This window comes from Centruroides sculpturatus, unplaced genomic scaffold (assembly GCF_000671375.1).
Source record: "Centruroides sculpturatus isolate CEXI.00-Female unplaced genomic scaffold, Cexi_2.0 scaffold673, whole genome shotgun sequence".
Lineage (NCBI taxonomy): Eukaryota > Metazoa > Arthropoda > Arachnida > Scorpiones > Buthidae > Centruroides > Centruroides sculpturatus.
This window is the reverse complement of record NW_019385012.1, coordinates 378485-404941: the sequence shown is the minus strand read 5'-3', so window position 1 is coordinate 404941 and position 26457 is coordinate 378485. Positions and strand designations below refer to the sequence as shown.

At 29.5% G+C, this 26457-nt stretch overlaps 1 protein-coding gene across 1 annotated transcript in view; it reads left to right on the top strand.

Annotated features, from left to right (window-relative positions):
* The window catches only part of LOC111633408 (acyl-CoA synthetase family member 4-like), a 91432-nt gene that overhangs the window by 10072 nt on the left and 54903 nt on the right, over window positions 1-26457 (top strand). Inside the window, exon 3 of the mRNA XM_023377976.1 lies at window positions 23797-23928. Within this exon, the coding sequence (XP_023233744.1) occupies window positions 23797-23928 (132 nt within the window). The remainder of the gene's footprint in view (window positions 1-23796; window positions 23929-26457) is intronic.

Genomic DNA, 26457 nt, shown 5'->3' with positions numbered 1-26457 from the left:
ATTATAGTATTAATAATATACAGTTTATGGCACTTGTGAGTGAATTCTCAAGGTGTCCCCATTTGTCCCAATTAGAATATCAGTAATATACTGTATCAGTAAAATGATGTCAATCAGGAAAACGATGATGAATTTGTAATGGCATGGTGCTGTGTTTGGCTTGAAGCTGTAGTATTTACCTTAATAGTCCATTTTCTTTTATCTTGTGTGAATATAAAGGTCAAGAACATATCAAAGGGTGGAGGCTCATGAAAAATTAGGTTTGAGTTTAAAAGAACTTATAGTTTCAACTTAATGAGATTATAGTATTAATAATAGAAAAGCTGCATGTATGTGTGTGAATTCCTTAACTTCTGCAATTTTTGTCCAGTTCAGATGAAATTTTGGTTATATTCATTCTGTTTTGATGGAAAATATAGGCCAGAAAAGAAAACCCAGAAAACTCCATATGCCATTATGTCGGCATTCACAAACCCATGATCGACTACTGGTGTTCAGTGGTTTTAACCACTCTGTTACCAGATGGTACTTGTTATGTTGCAATTTGAAAAAATTGTAGACCTATAAATTCTCACTGTTGTCCATCTGTCATTGTCCTTCCTCAATCTCAAGAACAAAGTTAGATAGATGAAAGTCAAGACAACATATGGAAATTGTAATAGAAAGAGGATCTGATTAACTATATATGAACTTCCAATTTGTACTGCAAGTCACGTTATTACAATTAAAAAATTTTCCCCCAAATGGAATTAGATATATAACTGGTGCACACTGTTGTTAACAGGAAAAGTATGATGTCCAGGGGTAAAACAATACTCCACACAGACAAGTGCTATATGTTACCTTTTGCAGTAATGGTGCATCTATTTCATGCTATATCATTGTTGCAGTTATTTGGTGAATATAATATATATTTTCTAAAATTATATTTTTTTTGTAAGAATTATATTTAGTTAATTATTTTGTTAAATCTTTTCCAATAGATGGAGCTACATAAAAAGCCAGCAATCAAATGTAGACAGAAATTAATCAATATATAGAAATTCAATCGATAATTTGGGGTGTGATGTACAACATGATCTAAGTTAGAAGTATTTGGACGTAACTGTTGAGTTTCATAGCAATTGGTTGAATGGCATAGGCATGTATAGCAAACAAACATTGTCATTTATATATATAGATATATAGAATAAATATAGATATATTAATATTATATTGTCTTTATAGGCATTTTTATGCATGAAATACAGCAAAAAAATAAAAATAAAAAGTTTTGTTTTAGGGATCAGAAACAGATTAATCCATTTTATATTGTTTGAGAAAATTTGTTTTGGTTTTAGAACAAATTGGTTTTTGAACAACTTTTAGGAACAAATTAAGTTAGAAACCCAAGGTTTGACTGTATTTATCATCTAATTCATCTGTCCATTCTCCCAGTATACATTGTTTTTTTACTTTATGCTGTCATCAATATAGACAATACTGTCACCATCTGAATACCGGTTAACCATGTCTAATCTGGTAGTTGGGTTTCATAAAAATGTCACATTATAAAAATCACGTTATGTAAAACTCATATTACATATAAAAGTGGGTTTACATTCTAAAACAATTTTTTTAATACAAATTTTATCCATCATGTAAACAGTTGTGTTTAATTTAGAAAGTTTCATTTAACAAAACATGAATTTGTCAAACAATTGCCACAATAAATTGAGATACTTTATTGCTATTACTTTTAATTAAATTGTAAACAGTTTGGAACTAGAGGTAGGCATTAGGTGCCATCTCTTATTAAATTTAATAACTATGATTAAATTAATATTTAATAAATAATTTAGAATATTCATATTACCCAAATTATTTAGAATTTGATTAAAAATAATAGCTGTAAAGTAGCCCAATTTAATTTGGCAGTCATTTAGCATATTACTAAAATATCGGGCTTCAGGATGTTTATATACAGTATATATAAAATATGACTTACAAAACAACAACAAATTTATTAAAATTCATAAAATAAAGATATTTACATAACAATGTTTTATTGCACACAAAAAATAAATTTTAGTAGTCTATACAACTATCTTCCAAAACAACATTTTGCTGATATTCTTTATTTGCAGAATTCTTGCAGGACTTCTGGTAAAAGCAGCTATAAAAACATTTGTATTGAAATGATTTTTCATATATTGGTCTTTCATTTTGTAATTCATTTCTACATAGTTGTCATTCATGAATATCATATTTAGTCAGCTAATATTATATTGAAATCTTCATTCCCTAATTTAATCACATATTCTGTATGGTTCATTTTTCCTAATTCTATATCTATATTCTTCTGTTGAAACCAGATGCATAACAAATAGAAACCACAACTGCTGTAAATAATTGGGCTATAATTTGGAAATAAAAATTAAGAATTACGAATGAATTTGACACTGGAGGGAGGTGTTAGGTGCCATCTTGTATTAAAATTAATAATTATAATATTTAATTAAATAATTTAGATTAAACTGGAAGAAAAGAATCGGCCCAAAGTGGGACTCTAACTCACAACTCTCACTTACTGTGCGGACATGTTGCCAGTTATGCTACCCAGACCGCTTGTCTGATCTCTTCCAGTATATATAAGTTTCAGTATTCAGTATATTCAGATTTCTAAATTACAAGGGCTGTTCGAAAAGTTCGCGACCTTGCCTATATGCGGCGCTGTGATCAGTTTAATTTTTGGCGGGAATAATTCAGCCATCCTTGCTAAAGATACGATACCAATTTCCGCTTGATTTGTTGCAAAGTTTTGCCACGACAGCTTAGCAGATAGTCAATGTACACATGCTTTGTCAAAAACGGAGAAGACGGAGACTCGTGCGGTCATAAAATACCTGACGAAAAAAGGGTTGACTGCATCTCAAATCAAAGCTGACATGGATGAAGTTTTGGGAGAGTCTGCTCCTTCGTACACCACTGTGAAAAAATGGACAGCCCTTTTTAAATCTGGCAGAGAGAGTGTGAAACATGACCCTCGCAGCGGACGGCCGTCAACTGCTGTCACTGAAAAAAATATCGACAAAGTTTACGATTTGGTGTTAGCAGATCGCCGTTTGAAAACGCGTGAGATAGCTGAGACAACAGGCATCTCTGTCGACCGAGTGCACCACATCTAACCGAAAATTTGGGTATGACGAAGGTCTCAGCAAGTTGGGTGCCGCATCTGCTGACCGCTGAGCAAAGACGTGTTCGCACTTTGATGTCAAAGAAGTGTTTGGACTTCTACAAGAAAAACCCACGGGATTTCTTGCGTCGGTTTGTGACTACTGACGAAACGTGGATCCATTACTACACTCCTGAAACAAAAGAACAGTCGAAGCAATGGAAACACCCCAGTTCGCCACCACCAAAGAAGGCAAAAACAGTTCCATCAGCGGGGAAAGTGATGGCCTCGGTTTTTTGGGGATGCTAAAGGAATCATCTTTATTGACTACCTAGAAAGAGGAAAGACCATCAATGCTGTCTATTACTGTATACTTTTGGAAAAACTGAAGAAAGAAATCGAAGAGGCCACACTTGAAGAAGAAGGTTCTGTTTCACCACGATAATGCCAGAATCACTGAACAAAAAATAAACGAACTTAGCTTCCAATTAGTTCCACATTCACCGTACTCACCTGATTTGGCCCCCAGTGACTTCCACCTTTTTCCAAATTTAAAATAATTCTTGGTTGGAAAGAGATTCCACTCAAATGACAAAGTCATCTCTGAAGTAAACGAGTATTTTGCACACCGTGACAAATCGACCTATTGTAATGGCATAAAAAGCTAGAACATCGCTGGAATAAGGGCATTGCTAACAAAGGAGACTACATTGAAAAATAAAAAAAGTTTTAACATTATTTTGTTTGTTGTTCTATTTGAGGCCGCAAACTTTTCGAACAGCCCTCGTATAGCTAGATTATATAAATTATTTACAGCAGTTGTGGGTGTCTATTTGATTTAATTAAATAATTGTTTTTAAAATCTTCTCATTGTTCAATATTTAATTGTTTTAAATTGCTTCTAAGATCACCAGCAATTTCTGATCTCAGAGTATTATTCATTTTTAAGAATAATGATTTTATGATTTTAATTTATAGAACATGTTTAAAAACAGACTACAAATATAATCCTTCATCAAACCCTTTAACCGGTATTAAACAAGAGTAAAACTGGTAATCAGACAGCTGGAAAATAAAATAATTCCGAGATTCAGCCACGACATCATATGGTACAAGCGATACATAGATGACATCATTATTTTATGGAGGCACGAACCTAACATTACCCTCTTTGTGAATAGGATGAACGACAATCCGTATGGCCTTACCATAGAACTTGAGCAACATAGTGAATCCGAGGTATATTTTCTTGACTTAAACATTGCATTTGGAAGAGACACCATATACACATCTGTCTACCACAAATCTTGTCACCTCCCAACGTATATCCCAGCGAACTCCTGTGATCTGTTCAGATATAAAATGGCAGCATTTAGAGCATTGGTTAAGAGGGCCTACACCCATTGCTCAACACAGGATACTTTAGTTCAAGAATTGAACTATTTGCATAACATCGCTAGTCAACATAGATTCAACACCATGGACCATAAATTAGCACAACAATTCACCAACGGCCTCCCACCTACTCCTCCACAGAACAGTGTAGAACAAGACCACTGACTTGTTCCAGTCACATACAACCCGTTCCTAACATCCCTGTATCAAAAAATAGCTAAAAAACAAAAAATAGCTAAAAAACATAGACAATTCTGTATTAGCATACAGAAGATCTTACCCGTCTATGTTTAAGCTTCTACGCAATGAAAAAGATAAACCTAACCAGTATAAGCTACCAGGGGTATACGCTATCCCACTCATGGACCATAGATTTGAGAGGAAACTGGTCTACATTGGCGCTACTAAACGGGCTATTGGTGTCAGATGGACTGAACACCGACGGGACATCCTCCACAAAAAGGGATTCTACGTCGTTATTCATAAATGCGTCAGACCCGGAGATTTCGGCAAACTTCAACAACGCCAAACTCCTCATTACCACACCGTTTACGGACCACCTCAAATGGTTGGAACAAATGGAAATTTGCAAAGCTTATAACACTTCTGCACCTATTAACTCGAGGGATGAGATTACCCTGTCCCTAGCATGGCAGGCCCTACTCCAGAAAGAGGATTCACATTAATAAATACGTATAGTAAATAGGGTATTAAAACATCATACTTGCTGAGATGCTATTATTTATTTTCTTTATTTATTTATTTTTTGTTAATGTAAAAATCCATAAAAAACCTTTTTAAGAAAAACGAGCATCACATTTCGGAATACTGGAATGCACGTGATTCACATTGATTTTTGAATTTCGACTTTTGAAATGTGGTTCGGAAGAAGTAATTTTTTCGAATATCTCAGTTTTGAAGAAGTTCTTTCTACTGGTCTTCATTCTAACGAATTTTAAAGAAGAATAGTTGCTTGAGAAAGGACTCAGGGAGGGATCCGAAAACGTTTGCATGTAATTTTACTCTTGTTTAATACCGGTTAAAAGGTTTGATGAAGGATTATATTTGTATTTTAATCCGGTATTTGAAGATTCTTTATTTAAAAACAGACTTTCACACAGTGTTTATGTAAGTTTTTATAAATTCATTCTTCTCCTCATATTTAGCTCTAACTTCTTTAATATTGCTAATTATAATTTTGTTAGGTATAAAAATCAAACTTTTTAATAAAAAGGTGTTAGGTGCCATCTTGTATTAAAATTAATAATTATAATATTTAATTAAATAATTTAGATTAAACTGGAAGAAAAGAATCGGCCCAAAGTGGGATTCAAACCTGCAACNATTCATAATTTAGTAACTTAAATACAATCAAATAACTCAACCCTCAAACAGATCATAAAAAAACTGCAGATCCTTGTTCAAGGTATGGATGCTTAATTTAAATTGCATTTCCATTAACAACTATTTTGATATCAAAATAAATGTTACAGAAAGTCGGATCTGAAATAATTACAATGATATTTCAAGATAATCTAAGCTTTTTCATTGAATTTTTAATGTAGAGTATGTAATTTGAGATATGATATTCTATGATTTTTAATGAAATGCTCCAATTATGTACAAAAAGCTTTGGATAATAACTTTGGAACTTTCTAAATTTGTTATCATAAATAAAGTACTGTAATATAAAACTTGTGAATTTACAGTAGAGCGTCGTTCTAGTCGGCAAATCAAATGTCCGCTAGTGATGTGGCACTACAATATTTGGCTATGTCTTGGCTGCTTTAATAGTATTTTTACATGTTTTAGCTGGTAACATGGCTCGACCATGAAAGGGAGCCAGTATTTAAACAAGGTTTAATTTTCTAAATTTTTAACGATACAATAGAATTATTATTTTAAAAAATTTTTGTTAGGCTTAACATCGATGAAAATTCAACGCAAAGTAGGTTAATAGCGATATACTAATTACATGAGATATACTAATATACTATACTAATAATGTATTTTTTCATATTTTTCGGTTATCCGACCAACCCCAGCCCCCAATTGAGTTGGATAATCGATTCTCTACTGTATTTCATTTATTATATACTCAAACAGACATGTTTTATTTATTTTACAATAACTTTTGGAAATACTATCAGACAGTTTATTTCCACCCCCATACATAACAAGCCCAAAGTTTAAAAAAATACAAAAACATACAAATCTATAACTTGATACATAAAAAAATATAAATGACAGAAAAATATCTTTTTGTTGTTTTGTATATAATATAAATTCATTAAGAAACATAAAAGTCATGTATTAAAAAACATATATTTGACAATATGCTAAATGAAATGTGTAATTGTAAAAAAGCAAAAAAGCGGGAATAAAAAATAATAATAATTAAGAAGTAAAAAGAAGTAAAAAGTAAAAAAAAAAGATTTATGTAAAAAATGTCGACATGCCTGCTTATAATGAGCAAATTTTTCATGAAGTAGACATTCCATCAGGCCCATATTATCAGCTGTTCGATAAAAAAAAAATGTGTGTGACAATGACAAACAAAAATGAGGAGTGTGAATATGTGTAATATTACGGGTGTTTCTTCCAGGGATTCTTAGATTTAGCCAATATTGTGGAATTAGACAGTTAAAAAAGTATTTAAAAAAGAGAATTTGATTGAAATATTTAATTCTCAAAGAAATCCAGAAATCATAGTCATACTCTAGTAACATTCGGGTTATTGTTTTGTGGTAGGTTACTAAACTTATTTAAAAGTAGGTAAAGTTTATTGATTTCTATCAATATTTTAGCAAGTAAAGAGTGAGCACCCGTGGACCAAAAGGGAAGGCAGTAATCTACAAGGGATTGAAAATTGGCAAAATATTTGTACCGTAAAACAGATTTAAAGGATATGTTTTTACAAAAATGCCATAATATCCCATGAAAGATATCAATGATTTTAATATCTTGTCTATATGGCTTTTAAAAGTTAATTTAGTGTCAACAATAATTCCACAATTGTTGAATGTGTTGACATATTGCAAAGCATGAGTACTTTTAAAAAGGATGGTAGGGATGGATTCCTGAGTAAAGAAAAACACACTATTACATATCTTTGTGATTTAATGAATTATAATGGTAGTTTTAAAATACAATGTCTTGCTATTAGTTTAATTTCTACTGAAAAATGGTGATTTTACACTTAAAATATTTATTTGTAAGATGATTTATGATCTAAAATTTGACTAAGAGTTAACTAGAATTGTTTAACATTTTTCATTTGCTATAATTTAGATTATTCTGTTCATTTGTTATTTATTAATATATTAGGATGTGTTATATTTTTTATTGAAATATAGTTAGATTTAGTGATACCAGATGGCTTTCTGAACAGCCTTTGTTAGTAGAAATGTGAAACTACAGTCAGACATACAGAGGTAAGAACACTGTTTCCACATAATCATCAAATTTGTCTAGGCACTTGTTCTGGTGTCCATAAAGGCACAGGTGTTTCATCCCATAGTGTTGCAGTGGAGAAAGTGACATCATTCTTACCTCAGGAGTACAGTACTATACTTTAGTAACTGTAATGTTTTAGATTTAAGGTATACAGTAGGTCATCTTTTCTGTATTGTAGAGACCTTGTTACATTATTTATTGATCCTTCCTTGTAGATAAAATTAGTGAATTAAACCAAACCAAACCAAACTTGTCAACCCAATGGTGGCAATATTTTTAAATTTTGCAGAACAACCTCTGCATCTGGCAGTTGATTTCTACCCCCTAGTATATAACAAGCCTAAAAGAAGTTTAAAAAATACAAAAGACAATAAAAACACATTCAAATCTATAACATAACACACAAAAAATATAAATGACAGAAAAAAAAAAAATATATATATATATATATACATATATAAAATAAAATAGTAATCATAATAATAATATAATAATAATTAAGAAGTAAAAAGTAAAAAAAAAAGATTTATGTAAAAAATGTCGACATGCCTGCTTATAATGAGCAAATTTTTCATGAAGTAGACATTCCATCAGGCCCATATTATCAGCTGTTCGATAAAAAAAAAATGTGTGTGACAATGACAAACAAAAATGAGGAGTGTGAATATGTGTAATATTACGGGTGTTTCTTCCAGGGATTCTTAGATTTAGCCAATATTGTGGAATTAGACAGTTAAAAAAGTATTTAAAAAAGAGAATTTGATTGAAATATTTAATTCTCAAAGAAATCCAGAAATCATAGTCATACTCTAGTAACATTCGGGTTATTGTTTTGTGGTAGGTTACTAAACTTATTTAAAAGTAGGTAAAGTTTATTGATTTCTATCAATATTTTAGCAAGTAAAGAGTGAGCACCCGTGGACCAAAAGGGAAGGCAGTAATCTACAAGGGATTGAAAATTGGCAAAATATTTGTACCGTAAAACAGATTTAAAGGATATGTTTTTACAAAAATGCCATAATATCCCATGAAAGATATCAATGATTTTAATATCTTGTCTATATGGCTTTTAAAAGTTAATTTAGTGTCAACAATAATTCCACAATTGTTGAATGTGTTGACATATTGCAAAGCATGAGTACTTTTAAAAAGGATGGTAGGGATGGATTCCTGAGTAAAGAAAAACACACTATTACATATCTTTGTGATTTAATGAATTATAATGGTAGTTTTAAAATACAATGTCTTGCTATTAGTTTAATTTCTACTGAAAAATGGTGATTTTACACTTAAAATATTTATTTGTAAGATGATTTATGATCTAAAATTTGACTAAGAGTTAACTAGAATTGTTTAACATTTTTCATTTGCTATAATTTAGATTATTCTGTTCATTTGTTATTTATTAATATATTAGGATGTGTTATATTTTTTATTGAAATATAGTTAGATTTAGTGATACCAGATGGCGCTAGAATACTTCAAAGTGAGTGAGGTTATTCAATCTTGATCATATTAAGATACTTTCAACTGCTGTATTTGATAAAACAAAATTCATAGCTTAACCTTTATACATAGAGTTAAAACTTTGGATTATACTGCAAGATAATTGATTAAACATACCCATAAATAAGCACTAATTTCATATTTTGTATTTATATCTTTATTTTCAATAAATTAAAAAATGCAAATAATTATATTCCTTTTCAAAAATGTTATATATACAAATTTACATCTTATTTTTAAGTTTAACTACAGAATTTTTTTGCAAAACTTCTGGAAATTGTTGGTTATTTGATGCCTCTGTTTATGTAAACTGATAAGAGTAAAAAAGAAATAGCTCATAGAAAAAATTTTTATCATTATAAAATATTGGTTGTTTTGTTTATTTATATAACTAAAATAAATATCAATTAATTAATGTTTATGTTCATTCAAACGTCAATTAATTTGTTTATTTTTTTTATTAAAGTAATAAATAAGATAAAAAGATGTTTTAATTTTTTTCAAGTATTTTACTGATTATTTAAATTAGGAGTTCTGTGTTGAGTACCTAATAATAGATTTTATTTGAATTAAAAAATAATACACATAACACAATATTTTGAAATAGTTATCAAAATTATAAAAAATAATATATTACAATATAGTTTTACTTTCCTAGCTGTTGTAGAATAAAACACGGGGAGTAAGGTGATCGGTCAAGTTTTGACCCCCTCTATCAGTGCCGGATTTAGACTCTAGTGCAGGGGTGGCCAACAGTTTTTGCCCCAGGCCAAATTGGAAAGAAAACTTTTTCCATGGGTCGAACCAGAGGCTGCCCTAGGAAGATTTTGAGGTGGTGCAAGATCTCATTGTGGTGTCACCCCGTAGAGACTAAATTGTACATAGAGATTACAGATACAGTAGAGCGTCGTTTATCCGAATCAATTGGGGACTGGGGTGGTTTGGATAACTTATTTTTCGGATAACGAATCATGTACGAAAAAATATATTAATTTATCCCATGTTGAAATTTTTCTCTGTTGCGTGTCGCTTTGCGTTGAATTTTCGTTGATGTTAAGCCTAACGAAGACTATTGTATCGTTAAAAATTATTTTTTTATTTTGTACAAANTAAAACATTCGAATGACTAGTTTTTGAATATGTTGGATTAACAACAGAATTTCATTGTTAAGAATGTAAAATAAATGCAAAATTACATTACCGAAATGTTATGTCAGGGGTGGCCAACAGTTTTTGCCATCAGGCCGAATTGGAAAGAAAACTTTTTCCACCGGCCGAACCAGAGACTGCCCTAGGAAGATTTTGAGGTTGTGCGTGATCTCATTGTGGTGTCACCCCGTAGAGACTAAATTATAGATAGAGATTACAGATACATTTTTCACATTATCATGCTTTATCAACATTCTATGCTGTACTTAAGAGATTTGTAATGGAGGGTTAACTCTAAATGCACAGAGAGTTGTTGACATTTTTTTAGGTGTTAGAATTTTTCATTGAGCTATTCAGACTTCAGTAGCTAATATTGAAAAATTGATCACATAAATTCATTAGACGGGCAGGATCTGGCACGCGGGCCGTATGTTGCCCATGCCTGCTCTATGGGCCTGGACAAAAATCTTCTAAAGTAGACTTCTAAAGAAATGAGAAATAATATCACTTAAAATTTTTATTAATAATAGAGAATACAAACACTAATACATGTAGTATGCATATTTGGAGTTATCACATATACAGATCATGCACACTGTACCCTAGTACAGCATATAGCACCGAATCTGATATTATTACTTTATCAATTATTATGATGATATTTTTAAATAATACAAATAAATATCATAAATATTCTACTATTAATGATAAATATATATTTTAAATTTATCTTTATTTATTTATTGTTTGTTTATTTTTGTTTTTTCTGTAATGTAACCGGGCTCCTCTGAATTAAAAACACAGTTATCTGAATTACGGACTCAGACTCTTGATGTTTATCTTATTTGTCTATTGGTTAATCTGCCTTCTGTTTTTTCTTGACATTTTGACTCTTAAGGAGCCCAAAAATGTAAAAAATTCCATACATAATTTTCCAGAATGTATTTTGTATTGTATTTCAGGATTGGATAAATCATAAGTTTTGAAACTTGGTGGGATTAATTCTGTATATGGAGCATTGATGCTATTAAATTTTGGTGGTTAAAATTTGAGAGTATGGGGGAGTTAGGGTGAGGGTCATATGTCACATATCAAGGGGATTGGACTTAAAACATTATTAAGTGCCATGTGTGATGCAAATATGCAACACTCCTAGCAATTTACCAAGGCGGCCAGGCTATGTGTTGCAGAAATGTAACACATGCTATACATTGAAATTTGTGCTGTGTTACTTTGGAGCAACAGACTAGCCATATAAATGTAATGGAAATAGTTAGAGAATGGCCTGTAGAAATGAAAAATGCATTTGGCCCAATAAATTTTTATATCATAGAATGTTAACAGAAATTTAACTTTTCTTCTTATAAAAGATGAGAAATATACATAATTTGTTTTTTCTAATGATATTTCTACACAGTGATCATGAATAAGTATAATATCATGAAAATATAAAGCACTAAAACTAATATTTGAGAAACAATCTTTATTTTCTTTGGTGAACAAAAACAGTAAAAAAAAACAGTAAGTACTGTATTTACTTGCATATAAGACAACTTCACATATAGGACGAGGTGCGACTTTAAAGATCAAAATAAAGAAAATCAGATTTGTTAATACAATTCTAATTTTATTTTGTTTAATCACAAGTAAAATATCAAATGAATGTAAATGTACACATTGTCCTGCAAAAATTATTGCCATTTTAAACTTTAAGGAAACTTCTTGTAAAATTGACAACATAATTTGTTCATGTAAAGCTGAACCTTTTTTTGCCAATTCTTAACAGTTGAATCCACTCTTTATCAATTACACTTATGAGTTTCTCCAAATTCTGATTTCTGAATAATCATCTGTTTTCACATGGGAATGGATTAAAACTTATATCAGGCTCCCATGTGATCTTGGAATTTTAATTTTGAATTCAATTCAAAAGCTTTGCTTTTCCTATTGTTATTCATCTTTACTCCTGACAATATACAAGAATGATTGAAATGACCCAGATAAAATACTTACGTTTTTAAATACAAGTGGGGGACCATCCAGTAAAAAATGCGAATACATGGTTCACAAAAATTATTTGCAGAAACGCAAAGAATCTTTTGCTCACATGTATAGGATGACCTAGGAATTTAAAGCTGTGATAAATGAATATAATTCTTGTCTTATGTGTGAGTAAATATGGTATGTTATTTTAGTGATTATTCTATATTTCTTGCATTTGTATCAGTCCATTTAGGAATATATATGGTAGAAGTTTAGTCAAATTTAGAACCTGATGAGCATAAAAGACAACTTAACATGATCAGAAAAAATCATTCAGCTCATACTCTGCTCTAACCCAGTAAGTAAACCAACTATTTTATTTTCTGATCATAGGCATGAAGTTGTACAATAAGTAGCATCTCTTGTAGTTCTTTGTTAAACACCACATCTTATCATGATTGTTTCTTTGATATACACATTTTAATTATGATACAGTGGAACCCCTATATTCATCATTAATCTGTTCCTAAGGACCTAACGAATATGGAATATGACGAATATAGAAACAATTTTTCTCATAACAAATAACTAATATTCAATTAATCCGTTCCCATCCTGAAAAAAGGTATAATAATAAAAATTATGTTGTTTGTAAATCTTTATCTTTATTGTACTAAATAAATACAGTATAGTGGTAGAAGGAAAAGAACAATATTAATATAGTATTATTGTTTAGAAGAAGACATATCAATTAAAACATTAGACAATTCCAATTATGATCATGGGGTCTGTTTTACTGATTCAGTAGCACTTGATTTAATAAAGAACTTGTCCAGTATTGTGTGTTTTTTGTCTACTTTTTAAAACTTTTCTGAAGTAGGCAATTACTACATCATTGAATTTATTTGTATTTTGGTTGACTATAGCAACATTTGGGTACCACTTTGGAGTGATTGGAACTTTGTTTTTTGCATTGATTATTTTTCAATAACTCAACAACACACACAACAACCACACAAAGCAGACTGATTAACTTCAGCTAACTGATCGGCATAGCATGCAATTGTAGTGCTACATCCGGTGTTGGAAATGATGATGAATACAGAAAATACTGACGAATGTGGAAAATAAAAAAGTCATCAAAATGTGATGAATATTAAATATTACAAATATAGAAGTTCCAGTGTATTATGAGATCTTTATGTACAATAAATTATTGTAAACTCTATATCAACCCTGCATGGGTACTTAATTTACTTTGAATTACCACCATATGATATTTTTAGCTTAAACATTTCTGCATGTGACATTTTTTTAATTTTATTTCTGAAGAAGATAGTTTGAATCATCAAATATGTTAGACTTTATTAATAAAACTTGTTTCAATTGCATATTAACACTAAAAAACTGATTTTATTTAATTACTATGTGTAAGTTTTAATTAAAGTCTTAATTTCATAAAAATAGAATTGATTTATAATTGTCAAAACATAAAATTAGATAGTTCTAGCAGTTAAGAAATAAAATGATTCTTTAAAATATTTCAATGCTTTTATAGTTGATTGATAATTAAATATTATAGATTAATTAATCCAGTAATTTTAATCATTTTAATTTAGTAGGAATTATGGTTTTCATTTAAGAAAATGATTATATAAAATTTTTAAATGATTAAAAATTAATAAAGCAAATTATGTAATATTAAAGCATTCTTGAGAACCTTTTTTACTTCCAAGCAAATTTATAATTAAAGTTTTATTTAATTAATAATATATAATATTTTAGTAGCATTCGTTGTTCCTCATGCAATTGACCAATTTAACAATTTAAGTGTTAGCCTAACTACATCCCATAAAGCTAGTGTTTAGATGTTTGGTTATTTCAAGATTATAAATAGTTAAATTATTATGAGATTTTGTATTAAAGATAGATAATGCTATTTTCTCATAAAAGAATGAGATTAGAATTTGTTCTATTTTTTTACATTTATGTCAATAAATTATTTGTAAAGTATTATTTGAAATTGAAAATAAGTTAATTCCATAAAAAAATTTAAACAATTAAGTTTAATCAACTAGATTATTTACAAGCTAATTATTAAAACTAATTAATTTGGATTAAAGATAGGCAGTTGGACTGCCAGTTTTAGGCCAAATTTATTAGTTTAATGGTTTTAATAACCTGAAAATAATCCATCTAATTAGACTGAACTTGATTATATAATTTACATTTTGTACTTTGACTTGAGGAAATTGTGTTTGCACAGAGGTATCTATCGAATGCTAACATTGGGAACATCTGTGTTCCATCTGATGAGCAAAAAGGTTCCAGAAAACCAAAAAGATAATTTAAAAAATAATTACAGTAAGACCCCACAGGATATGTTCTTAGATGACAAAGCAGCGTTAAACCAGGTCATTTTAACAGAGTAAATAGGAAAATGCGACCAAAAATAAACAATTTTACTTTAAGTTTGTTTTTTTTTATCTATTATTATTTGTCTTTTTAATGAAGTTTTTCTTCAAGCCAATGTAGCTGTTACTTCTGTGGTTGTGTTAATGGATAAAGAAAAGACTCGAAAATGTATATATTTTTGTAAATGGTCTTAACTTCAATATTAATTTTAAGTTATTTTTATATTAATTTACATAATATATGTTAAATAACACACAAACATATGCGCACAGAAATGTAAGTTCATTTTTTTTTGTGGTAAAGGTCCTGGTTCTTCTGAAATTCTTGTCTTTTTCCAATAAAGTCATGTAGTTTTATTTATCACTTTCTTTTTCTTTCCTTAAGCAAATGCTGATAGCAAGAGATTGCATCCAAAATGCCTTGTCTTGCTTTTGCACTCCTTTCAAAATTGCCCACTGGAAGGCATTCTCCCCTAGACATATTGCTATAACTTAAACAATAACAGCTTTCAAAATCTGGATCATTCACTACAATTTGATTAACGATTTTGGGTATCGTTACCAAACTTTTACTAAGGAAATCTGTAGAGAAATTCTTTCGGTTCTTCCTTTTCAGAATCACTATTTTCCAATTCCACAGGAATTCCTTGTTCTGCCAGTTCTTGAAGGTCATCGTTGATAAGGCTCTCACCAGAAACCTGCAGTAACTCCTCAATATCCTGCTTGTTTACATCTAGTCCTGCTGTATTGATTAGGTTGACAATTTGATCAACCTAATGGTACAGCGATAGGCTCTTCTTGTTAAGAATTCTTTGATACCTCCAGAAATACCTTTTTTCACATTTCGTTCTTGCATTTATCAGTTAATTCTTGCTAAACGAAGCTGATATTGCCCATGGCATCCGTGATGTTATATTTTTTCCAAAATTGCACCAAACAAACATAGATTTAAGGAAAGTACAGCACTATGATGAATTGCCACTTTTTGCTGATTTGTTTGTGTTTGGGAATAATTGTATTATACTTGAATGATGAAATGCCATGATAATTTAAATCAGCATAAATTTTGAGCTTTTTCTAAGGCTTCAAGCAGACCATGTTATATCGAATCAGTATTAACCCCTTTTTGCCTACTATTTTTTTTAAATCTTTAATTAAACATAAAAAATACTTAAAACTGAAAAAAAACAAAAGAAATGTGTTAATTTTGAAGAAAAAGCTTCAAAATTTAACTTCCTTTGTCTCACCTTTCTGCGAAATTTGACACTGATGAATCATTGTTTACACAGCTGGATGACCTTGAGAACATCTGGTGTTGGATTTCCTGGGGCATTCTCATAGACGTCTCGGGAGGACAAGGGTTTAAAGTAGGGTGAATACTAGCTGGCTGTATATTTTTAAATATTTTTAAAAAATTAAAATTTTAATTGCAATTTCCAACCCCCTATTTAATTAAACTTATATATAATAAAATATATTAATTAAAAAAATTAAAAAACTATTGGAGATCATTTTTGATATCAGAAACTAACTTTAAATAACTTTACCGAAGTAAAATCCGTGCACTACAACTTTAGAACCATTAATTAAATTTGATTAAAAAAATCACATTAAAAAACAATTAAATCGTTAATCGCGCATCATTAAAGGTTGATTAAAATTGCAATAAAATTTTTTTGCGCGGGTAAAAATTTTGGAAAAAATTTGGAAACTTAAAAAACATTCCAAAAATCAAAAAAAAAAAAAAAAATTCAGGAGGGTCCAAAAGACCGGTTTTTCGTAACGCTATGGGACAAGCTCGAGTCAGACTCGAGCGTGGTGCAGAAGGGGTGTGAGGCAGTGTTAAGCGTGGTCTTACTGTATTTAATTTTTTAATTTTCATGCTTTTCAAACATTGTTGGTACACATGTCTTCACAAATCCCTTGCTGTAAAAAAATTATCATGCATTAATGAATGTTAATTGTACACAATGGGCGGAATCATTTGTATTCACTGTAAAAGGACATTTTAGTACACTTCAGTCTTGATTATATATATATTTTGAAACTTGACACAATTATCTTTAGTACAAAGTTCCATAATTTAATTACAAAATACGAAATAGGTATACAGTCAACCCCCCCATAACACAGGTTCCTATAGTTTGGATTCCTATATCATGGCGAAAAAATTGCAACAGTATTCATACAAACATGCTAAAAAAACTCGTATAATTCGGTAAAATGTCATCACTAACTCGTGTTGCGACAGGATTGGTCGAATCTAGACCAATAGCGGATATTGCACAAACCGCTGAGTTTAAACGAGCAGTGGACCTACTAAAAACCATTTATTATTTAACGTCCATAAAAATTATATTTATATTAATTATGTCTCCAAAGTTCAGCAAATTTTTCGCAAAAAAAAATAATTTATCAGGAATCACACGAGCGTCATTCAATGACAAGCTCCATGACGAAAACAAGCTTAAGCAATGGCATAGTCAAACAGTGCATGCTCAGTAAGAAATCCTACAATCTTTTGTTTATAGCATAGTTTATATGGATTATTCCCAAAAAAGTATACGTATTTTGGAAATGTTGAGTTGAATTAGTCTAGAATTGATTAATTTTATGGAAGAAACCTTTCAAACAGCTGTAGTCCGTAAACTTCACACGTGTCGGGCTGCAATTGGCTCATGTATTTAAGGATTCCTACAATGTGAAATTCTTATAAAGTGGAACGTATCACGTTATAGGGGGTCTACTGTAGTATGTTACGTTACCTATTTATAATTATCTTAAAACTTCAAGTGTTATATTTTGTAAATGTTCCTTTATGTGAAATAGTCATATTTTTATTCTGTAAATAGAATGTAAAATTAAATTATTTTGTCATATGAAGAGAGCAGAATAAAAATTAGCAGGCATTCTTTAATAATAGAAAGTTATTTGATCAACTTGAAAATTTATATAATATTATGTGAATTTTATTGCATACCTTGAGACTAACCTACTGCAAGATCAATCATAAAGACAAACACCTTCCAATACTTAGGATCCATCCTAAAATCCTATAATGGTATTAATAATGAAGTGTGAGCAAGTATTAATGCACCCTGGTTACAATGGAAGTTATTAGCATCGTTTGTAACAAGAAGATGCATACCTACCTGAAATCAAAAATAAACTGGACAATGATAAGACCCATTACTCTTTAGAAAGCAGAATGCTGGCATATCACAAAAACAATAGCACAACAATTATATGCCATGGAAATGCACATGGTCTACTGGATGTTAGCATCTCTCTTCTTGACCATGACACTAATGATACAATTTGAAAGAAGTTTAGCATTGCAACCATTGACCTAAAAATGCATGAAAGGCAACTACCATATTTACTTGCGTATAAGACAATTGCGCATACAGGATAAAGTGTGACTTTAAAGATTAAGATAAAGAAAATTTGATTTATTAATATAATTCTAATTTTATTTTGTTTAATCACAAATAAAATATCAAATGCACGTAAATGCACACTTTGTCCCGCAAAAATTACTGGCATTTTAAACTTTAAGGAAAATTCTTGTAAAATTGACATAATTTGTTTATGTAAAGCTGAATCTTTTTTGCCTATAATTCTTAACAGTTGAATCCACTTTTCATCGATTACACTTATGAGTTTCTCCGAATTCTGATTTCTGAATAATCATTGTTTTCAAATGGGAATGGATTAAAACATATCAGGCTCCCATATGATCTTGGAATTTCAATTTGGAATTCAATTCAAAAGCTTTGCTTGTCCTATTGCTATTCATCTTTACTCCTGTCAATACATAAGAACGATACAAATGACCAGATAAAATACTTATATTTTTAAACACCAGAGGTTAAGCATCTGGTAAAAAATGCAAATACATGGTTCGCAAAAATTATTGACAAAAATGCAAAGAATCCTTCGCTCGCACGTATAGGATGACCTAGGTTTTTGAAGCAGTGAAAAATGAATAAAAACTTTGTCTTATATGCGAGTAAATATGGTATACTGGTTCAAGTATGTTTTCCAAGCAGCTCCCAATACTGTTGCAGACATTACTTACATTCTCAAAGTCATCAGTCACCAACCACTTGGAAGAGCAAAACAAAGATGGCAAGATACAATCTGTGCAGATCTAAATTCACTCATGCACATCCAGACAATCCCAAGAATTAAAACAAATGGTGGTTAAAGATCCAAATAGCAGGCCCCACCCAAGAGGAAAAATGCTAGGATAAAGAAGATTCTGGTCTTCTTAATTTTGGTGCTTTTGGAATCCAAGTGCTAAATTCAGATTCATTTACACTTTCTGAAAATAACAATAAAATTAATGACATATATTTTAAAAAATACTATTTTATTATGTATAAAATCAAAATTATACTATTAGAGAAAAATATTTTAAATATTTATCTAATAGTATAATTTTGATTTATCATATTTTAAATACTATAAAATTACATTCACTATGAGTCTGTCAGAAGATACAACTAATTGCATTTTTATTTTTTATAGATATAATAAATATTTATGCAATGAGTTATTTCAGTTAATTCATTTTCTTGATATACCAGTTTCAGTTGCTGCAAATTGGAGACAGACTGCTTTTTATAATTCTGGATTTTAAACTTTTATTGTGCTGCTTTAAAATTAATTATTAATATCTTTCCTAAATTTGAGGCTACTTCTTTTTAATTATTAAACATCCTTACAAATTGCATTATTTTACTGCTGATATACTAAGAAAAATTAATGATGACATGAACTTGCACAAATTATATGACAATAAACATTTTTATCAACAAAAGAAATTATCCCAGTGAATTATACTTCACTGTAGATTATAGGCAGGAATTACAGTAATTAAAACTACAATTTTTCTGAAACAACTTATTATTTGAATGTTATGTTACATAAAAATCATAAAAGATACATTGATTTATTGAAAAATAATTATGAATAAGTATAGTTACTAAATATTTCAGGATAATGCATATGGAGAATAATCTTAACCATTATTAATATAATGTGAAGTTGCAAATATAAAAATGAAATAAATTTTGATATGTGCTTCTAGTCCTTAGTTCCACTTTGGACTTCCTTGTGAACAAGGACTTGTTTTACTGAGGGAAGAGAATTATATAATTTCAAATTAAAATATTTTTAATGTAACATAATCCTGTATGCCACTACATTTTAGCATTTCAGGCTAAAGCCCCTCCTCAGCAGACATTACATTTTCTAATTACAATTTAAAATATTATACATTAATTTATACAAAATTTTTAAAATATATATTTACGAGTTTATATTTTAACATATCCATATATTCCTTTCAACATTTTCGGAACAGACTTTTAAACCACTATTTTTAAAATTCTTTCTGTACCAAAAACAGATCTATTTAACTGTAAATTACTGATATTATTTCTGTACTAATTATAAATCATTTTGCCAATAAAATTTCTTGAATGTTTTCCTGTTTCTTAAAATGCAATATCATTCATTTAAACAGCACTTATTCTTTATACAAATTACCAACACACCACCCAACAGGGAAATTATCCTGCCAACACCACTAAACCCTACAGCGTTAACTTCTCTTTAAGATTCTTAAGTGCCTCTATGTTTAACAAACTATACCAGAATTTATCTATCATTCTGCCCATACTTTCATTTATTTTTTTATCTTCAGATAAAATTATTTTCAAATTTTCATACAATTGTCTTTTGTAGTATTTTCCTTTGTTTTTTCTGTTTTCACTGTATTTTGATTTATTTCACATCCATATGTATTGCAATGAGTCACTACTGCCAAATTAGATTATATTTTATTGCTCTTATGTGTTCAGTTAATCCTTTTCTTAACTTTTTTTTGTTTCTCCATTGTATCTATTTTTCTAAACAATTACATTGGAAAGAGTATATGATATTCATTTTATCAAATGTACCAGTTAGTATTTCTTCTTTATTCAACCTTAGTAATTTGTTAAGTCTATTTGTTTGTTCTGGAATTAATGTAATGCCTTCATTTTTAACAATTGTCTTTTTATCATTTTGTATATTTCAGGAATGTAAGGTAACTTAATAAATTTTATTGTTATTACTCTCAACTTCTGATTTATTTCTTGTATTTTCATTTAACCATTACTTAATAATGAGTATGGATATTGATTTAACATTAATATATCTATTACTAATTTGATCTCTTCGTCTTCTTTTTCTGTTTTTAACTTTTTCGATATACATTTTAAAAACATTTCTTTTCACTGAAATTGGAACAGATGAATAATAGTTTATTACTTTTGGTATAGTAATCCAAAAAATCTTTAAAAATAGTGGTTTAAAAGTCTGTTTTGAAAATGTCAAAAGGAATATATGGATATGTTAAAATATAAACTTGTAAATATATATATTAAAAGTTTTGTATAAATTAATGTACATATATTTTTTAAAATTTTAACAAGCAATTATTTATTCTGACATTGTCACAATGCCAGGCTGCAATTTTTAATTTATTTAATTTAAAATATATGTTCTCCACCTCAAATTAATACTGTAGTGTCTTGCCCATGTACATTTTATCTCTTACTTTTCTGTTAGCATGGAGTTGTGCTGGTTATTTTTCCTTTCAGAGAAAAATTTTCAAATTGAAATAATGTGACTTCCAGTTTGCATTGGAAGTTCATATATAGTTAATAAGGACCTCCTGCCTCTAAGGTTTCCATATCTGGCCTCGTATTTCATATATCTAACTCTGTTCTCGAGATTAAGGAAAGACGAATGGACATGACAGTGGAAATTTATAGGTCTATAATTTTTTCAAATTATAGCTTAATTAGAAAATGCAGTGTTTGCTGAGGAGGTGCTTTGGCTTAAAATGCTAAAACTTGGCATACAGGATCATTTACAGTAAAGGTGTTTGGGCTGCAATTTGAAAAAATTGTTTACTACAAATTCCCATTGTCATTTGTGTGTCTGTCTGTCTTTCCTTAATCTCGAGAATGGAGTTAATAAGATGAAATCCAAGACCAGATATGGAAAGCTTAGGAACAGAAGACCCCCGATTAACTGTATATGAACTTCTGATGCAAACCAGAAGTCACATTATTTTAATTTAAAAATTTTCCCCTGAAAGGAGTTATATAAATGACAGCATGATTGTTACTAATAGGAAAGGTATGGTATCCAGGCACAAGATACTACTGATTTGAGATTGCAATCATATATTTTAAATCTTTAAATAAATTTAAAAAATACGATTAAAAATTGCAGCCCGGTATTGCCACAATAAATAATTGCTCCTTCAATTTGAAATTGTGTGATTCGCTTTCCTTGGTGTAACAAGTCCTAGTTCACAAGATAGTTTAAAGTGGACAAAGGCATAATAATAAAATATAAATATAAATAATTTTGATATTAATTTATAATTTATTTTATTTGTCATCTGTCTAAAAATGCTTAGTAATTGTAATTTTTCAATAAAACAATTCATCATCTAAATTTTTCTGAAATGTTAAACTTTATTGCTTTTTGTTATATATTTGAAGTTGTCTCAAATAATTGTTATTTAAATTTTCAAAATTACACTTTTATACTGTATTTGAAAATTTTGATTTAAAGTTTTGAAATTTGATTTGTTACAACTTTAGATACTTAGGAATTACTGTATATAAATTATTTATATGATTTATCTATAAATTTATATGTATGAATTTCAAGTACTATGTCTAAAAATCCGTCCTATTAAAATAAAGCTTAAACAACCTTGTTGTTTTTTTAATCTCAAAATGTGAGAAATTATTCTTTTAGCTAATATATTGTCACAGAAATCCTAATCTGTAGTAATATAATTTAGTAACAGCTAAACATACTGTATATAAAACAATATGATTGAATGTATTAAATGCATTAAAATTTTGACAAATTTTTATTTTGACTTTGACTAATAGCAATGATTAAGCAGTTTTGAGACTTTTGTTTATTTATCTATTATTACTGTTTTTTCAATTATATTAGTTGAAAATTATTATAAATTACATTATTTTTCTATACATTAGCCACTAAATTTTTAATGAAATATAATCTGCTTCTTATAATAACAGATATTACCATTAGTTGTCTAACATTACCAGAATTAATTAGCTTGTCAAAAACATGAAAGTTAAAATACAATTATAAAACTGTTTATTGTAATATATTTTAGTTAGTATTTTGTTATCTTCAGATAAACAGATATTTTTAAGCTGTCTTTTTGAACTGTCAGGCTCAACTTGGGACTAATAATGTTTAATTATCATTACTTATCAGTTATTGTCTGTTTTAATCAGTGCTTTAAATTTTTTGCTATTTTAATCATTATTTGCTCATAGTACAATAATTTAAGTTGCTTACATTTCTTACATGGATTACATACAAACAGCTGTTAAAGGTAGCATGCAAAAAAATAACTGGCTCTTTATATTTAATTTAGTAAATGTAAGTAATGGTCTTATTCTTAAGAAGTTATTACAACACTCACTCTAACCATTTTCAAAATAGTTTTAATTTGATTTTTCAGAAATTATTATGAAGGTGAAATATGAAATTGTTCTGAAAACGTTAAAATTAATGTTATAATTGCTTCTTAATAACAGGATTGTTATTTACTCATATTTATTAAATCGTATTATTTTATTTATAAAAATGAAGATAAATTAGCATTTACTTTATGTTTTGTAGGAAAATGGAAATATATTATGGACATACAATTGTCAAAAACCAGTTTTTTCTTCTCCACTGAATTTGAAATGTGGATTATGTATAGGCTCTGTAAATGGAGATATCCTTTTTTTGAATCATCATGGCAACATTGTAAGTAAAATTTTTAGAATTTAAACTAAATGTATAGAACTATTTGTGTTTATGTTAAAAATATGTTCATTCTATTTTCTACAATTGTAGTTGAAAAATTTATAATGTTTTTATGCAAGCTTTATGAATTTCTATGTTCTTAAACTTTAAAATTTTGTATTATTCTATATAATCTTAAAAAATTTTTATTCTTTGTTTTGAGTTTATAAAATATGCATTATGTTTTACTTTTATAACTACTTAAAGAGGGATTTTGGAGAGACAAAATGAAATGTTATGTCCTTCAAATCCAACATTTACCTGAGTTCAAGAATTACTCAGAAGATGATTTTATACCCTTATATTTTATTTAATTGCAATTTTTTTCTTATACATTCCTTATATAATGTTCTATTTGTGGTTAGGTTTGCCTGATTATGATCTTTTAAAATGACTGAAAACATTAGTACAGTGGGTACCTCAGGATATGAAATTAATCCGTTCCGAAACTGAGATTGTATCATGAAAATGTCGTAAGGTGAATCATTTTTTCCCATACGATTACATGTAAAACCAAATAATTCGTTCCAACACGAAAAACACATTCAAATTAAAGCTAAGTAGTACATTGAAAAAAAATAACTGTAGTAAGGAAATCACTGAAAAATGCATTTTGTAGTTGTAAATGTATAAATAACCATAATAGAATAATAATTGATTAAAAAAATGTAGTTTTATTTGCACTTTACCTTTGAGGATAGACGACGGTGGAGGTGTAAACTGGTGGAGGAAGAAAGGGAGAAGGGAAATGATACTAAAACTTAACTTACATAACATAATGTAACAATAACTTAAAAATAACTTAGAAAAGATAAAAAAAATTAGTGTTGTTTTATATATATTTTTTAAAATTTTTATTCATTGCTTTTTGCTTTCTTTCCTTCACTTCCACCAGAACTTTCACTGGATAGAGATCGCTTGGTAAAATATCTATCCAATGAGGTTTGGCTTTGCCTACTTTTTAAAATGTTTCTAAAATGACTTAGGCAAATGTCATCACTCTGAGCAGCAATACGGCCACCGTGAACCTTTTTGGGATGTTTCTTTTCAATAAAATCAGTCACTTTCTGATAATACTTCAAGATTTCTTTTATCAAGCGAGATCCTTCCATGATAAAGCAAACACGTGGACTGAGATCGATGAACAGAAATGAATAAAACATGGTGCTACGAACTAATGTAATGTCGTATGGTGAGTTTTTGTTCGTATCGTGGAGCAAAAATATGTTCGAATTTCATGTCATATCCTGAAAATTTCGTATGATGGGGCATTCGTATCCCGAGGTACCACTGTACAGGTAATCCCCGTATAATACGGGAGTTATGTTCCAAAAAATTGCCGTGTTATACGAAACAAAGAACTAGTGCAAAAGGGGAAGGTTAGGTTCCAAAAATGAAAAAACATGCTGTTAAATCCTTATTTAAATCGGATTTATTATTCATTTTTTCATAGATAAAATACTTATTTATTATTTAATTAAATATTTTACCAGATGATTATTCATCCTATATGATGATCTCAGCATGACTGGTAACTGTTTTTGGGTGTGTTCATTAATAGCGGTTGCTCTGCAACGGGAGTGCGCTGCTGTTTGTAGGCATTTAGGAACGACGGCTGCGCCTGCACTATCGATAGTATCGTGATGGAGGAATCTATAATTCTAAAATGAGCTTTTAGAGGCAAAAGAAGGGTCCCAATTGTAAAATCTGTATCTGCATTGTATGCAATGTTCAGATCATAACATAACTCATTGAATTTGGTAAAAAAAAAACAAAAACATTTGATAATCTGGTTCTACTCTGGTCTTGTTCTAGATTAACAAACTTCTGTTATATGTAGTCAATCTATACTAATATTATAAAGAGGTAATGTTTGTATGTATGTACTAGCAGACCCCGCCACACGTTGTTGTGGCTCAAAATGTATCTATTATAAATGTATAACACTTCCCCCGTGGGGGGGAAATTTTTCGAAAAATTTCTTCTTAGTGTACATTCTCTTGACGTACCCTATTAAAATGCAATCAAAAACGCAAAAAAACCACATCTAAAATAATATAAATAGAAGCCAAGTTTTTCACAGTAAGCCTTAATTCTGTCCCTCTCCCTTCAGTGGGGGGAATTTCGACACATATATTATATAAAAAGACGTGCGTATTCAAATGCAGCGTTGTGTGAAAATTTCAAAGGAGTCGGTAGGAACAAATGAACATTACATTTTTATTTATATAGATAGATAGAAGATGATCTGCTTTAGTTCATTTTCACAGAAAAGCAAACTTAGGGTGTCGTACTTGTAGCGCCATCTGTTGGACATAAAAGCCTTAACCTAGATTATATTTTTTAATTTACAGTATATGAATGTTTATCGGAATAATATACAGCCTATGGCCACCCTGAGGTTCCATTCTAAATATTGGTGAAAGAATTTTTGAAATCGGATGAGTAGTTTCGGAGATTACCTGCTGCAAAGAAACTTACATACATACA